General features: G+C 50.8%; 1 protein-coding gene across 1 annotated transcript in view; it reads right to left on the bottom strand.

The window, feature by feature from the left end:
* Positions 1 to 359: 359 nt before the first annotated feature.
* ZPBP (zona pellucida binding protein) overlaps positions 360 to 2,467 on the bottom strand; it is a 10,640-nt gene continuing 8,532 nt past the window's right edge. The window contains exon 7 of the mRNA XM_014530544.1: positions 360 to 530. Coding sequence (XP_014386030.1) covers positions 436 to 530 — 95 coding nt within the window. The 3' untranslated portion in view covers positions 360 to 435. The remainder of the gene's footprint in view (positions 531 to 2,467) is intronic.

The raw sequence follows: 2,467 nt of genomic DNA, 5'->3' as shown, positions 1-2,467 counted from the left end.
CTTATACAAGTGGCTAAAAACTGCAATAATAAGACTAACAGTCTTTTTAAAACGTGACTTTGAACTATGAAAGGTCAAACTAACAGAAATCAAATCCCATGGTTGCGGGGAGGAACGCAGTTACAGCGGTGGAGCCGGTGGCCGGAGGCAGTCGGAGTGCAGGGCGCTGAGCCCTTTCTGGAAGAGCCCCGCCAGCCTGATGCAGTTTTGCGACTATTTTTGAAAAGCGATGACCCGGGAGGTATTCCGGACTCACACGAATGAGCACGGAGTCCTGGATGCTCCCCTCAAACCTGTGGGCACAGAGGGCTGCAAGTGAAATGATGACACCATTTTTTGGTAAAATCTGATACATTTAATTGTGCATAATAGTGATTTATTATGTGCTAATATTTCAAAACTGTCCGTCCACGTGACAAGCCCACAGCACGGCGCCTACAGGCAGGTTTTGGCCCCGAAGACCAGGCTGCTGTTGCAGTGCAGGCAGTGCGTCCCGTCGCTGGGGTTGTAGGAGCCGGGGCTGCAGATCACTGTGGAGAGAACAAGGGTGAGAGCATGTCCCTGCGCCACGCCAGCCGACCGCGCACGAGGGCCACTTCCTAAGATGCATTGTACTTGAACACGTCACTGGTTTTTAGCTGTGTAACACGCACAGAACCTACGATGTGCCATCTGGCCATCTTGTGTGCCCAGGAGTGTTAAGTACCTTGCCCTGCTGCACAACTATCTCCAGATGTTTCCACTGGGGAAAGGCTGCAGCTCCTGCCCCTCACACCCCCTCTCCCCTCCCCAGCTCTGCAGCCCCCATCCTGCTCCTTGTTTCTGTAAAGTCTGACACTCGAAATACTTCATACACGTGAAGAGTCTTAACCTTTTCCTCCGATCCGGCTGAGACTACGACTGTGAGCTACAATAGTCTTACTGGTCACATAATGTTGAGATTAAAGGTTGATTGGGCCGTCCTGTAAGTTACAGCAGAAGCCACGGAGGTTAAGACCGTGGGTGTACCGAATGTGACTGGTATTGCCCACAACAGCCATGACTTAGAGGTTGAAGACAGCCAATATGGAAGGATATGTACCGCATTTCTAACAGTATCTCAATTCAAGCCTATTTATCAATTGCTAAATGTGTAATTTTGAAAAAAAAAATTACTTAGCCTGACTGGAGTTGGATCATCCCCAACATAAGAATAACATGTATCATATGGTGAATGTGTTACCAGCTACTCTGCATCAGAGAAAGTAAAGAAGGTAGAAAAAACAAGGATTTAGACCAGAAAGCATCCGGTGTCACTAACCGTTCACTGCCCACTCCTCCCACTGGGCGGAGGCGGCGGCAGTCATGTGACACCCCCGCCCCCTGACTGGTGGGTCTGATCCTCGCCCTCCTTCTGCCCCTGCATCTGAGGCCACCAGGGCTCGCCAAGGCCTCGAGGCCGGGATCCTGGCCTCAGAGAAGACCCTTTCCCGCACCATGATGCGAAAACGCACGGCATTGTTTGGATCTGGGCCAGATGCTATTTTTTAACCTCATAGCTTTCTTTTTAACACATATTTTTTCAAACTGCAAAATATTTAAACTGTTATTCAGAGAAATAATTTCCCATTCTCGGTTCCATGGAGTTCTTCAAGTATTAACAGACATTTTATTTGGGGAATAATACTTCAGATGGAAAAAATACTGGTTGAACAGTTAGCTAGATTTATTTCCTGCAGTAATAAGGGTGTTGAGATGGCCACACATGTGGTAAACTCTACTGCTGTAATGCCATGCTTCCGAAGGCCTGTGCCCATGGCCCGCCTTCTCACACACACGTGGAAACATACCGAGAGGAGCACGTTTCCCGAGCGCCACGGGAGGCGGCACCGGGACACAGCAGGTCCCCCTCCATCAGCTGTGTACTGACTGCTTTCAGAGCGGACGAAACTGCCTAAGCCGGTCCACGTAATGGCACCGCGGGAGTGGGGGGGGGGCTGCAGATGCGAATGGCTCTCTCTCCAAGTGAACAGCCTAACGCACTTTGTCCTCTTTTAAGTGGTTGAGGAAGATACTAAAATGTTATTAAAGCACAAAATGAGTGGAAGAGGCCCATGGCGTGGTTCCCATGACCTGACGTTCTGTGAGAGCAGAGCCAGGGAGGCCATAGGTCATCGGTGGTGAAGGGACGCGGAGGGGGACAATGGGAGGATCTGGGTGAAGCTGCTGTGTGGCACTATGATGGTGGGTCATGTCACTGGACATTTGTCCAAAACCCCAAAAATGTACAGCGGCCAGAGCGGCTCAGACCCTCTGGCGCCAGGATCCAATCAGGGGAACAGCTGGTAACGAAGCCGTTCCCGTGCTTCTTCCGGAGAGAGAAGGGGAACGGTCCCTAGTGCAGCCCGCACCCGTGCGCTCATCAGGAGTGGATGCTACAGGAGAGGTGACTGGACTCTTTTTCGGGTAAAGAACTCTGGCTCGTAAC

Source organism: Myotis brandtii, unplaced genomic scaffold (genome assembly GCF_000412655.1).
Source record: "Myotis brandtii unplaced genomic scaffold, ASM41265v1 scaffold743, whole genome shotgun sequence".
NCBI lineage: Eukaryota > Metazoa > Chordata > Mammalia > Chiroptera > Vespertilionidae > Myotis > Myotis brandtii.
This window is presented reverse-complemented; position numbering and strand designations above follow the sequence as displayed.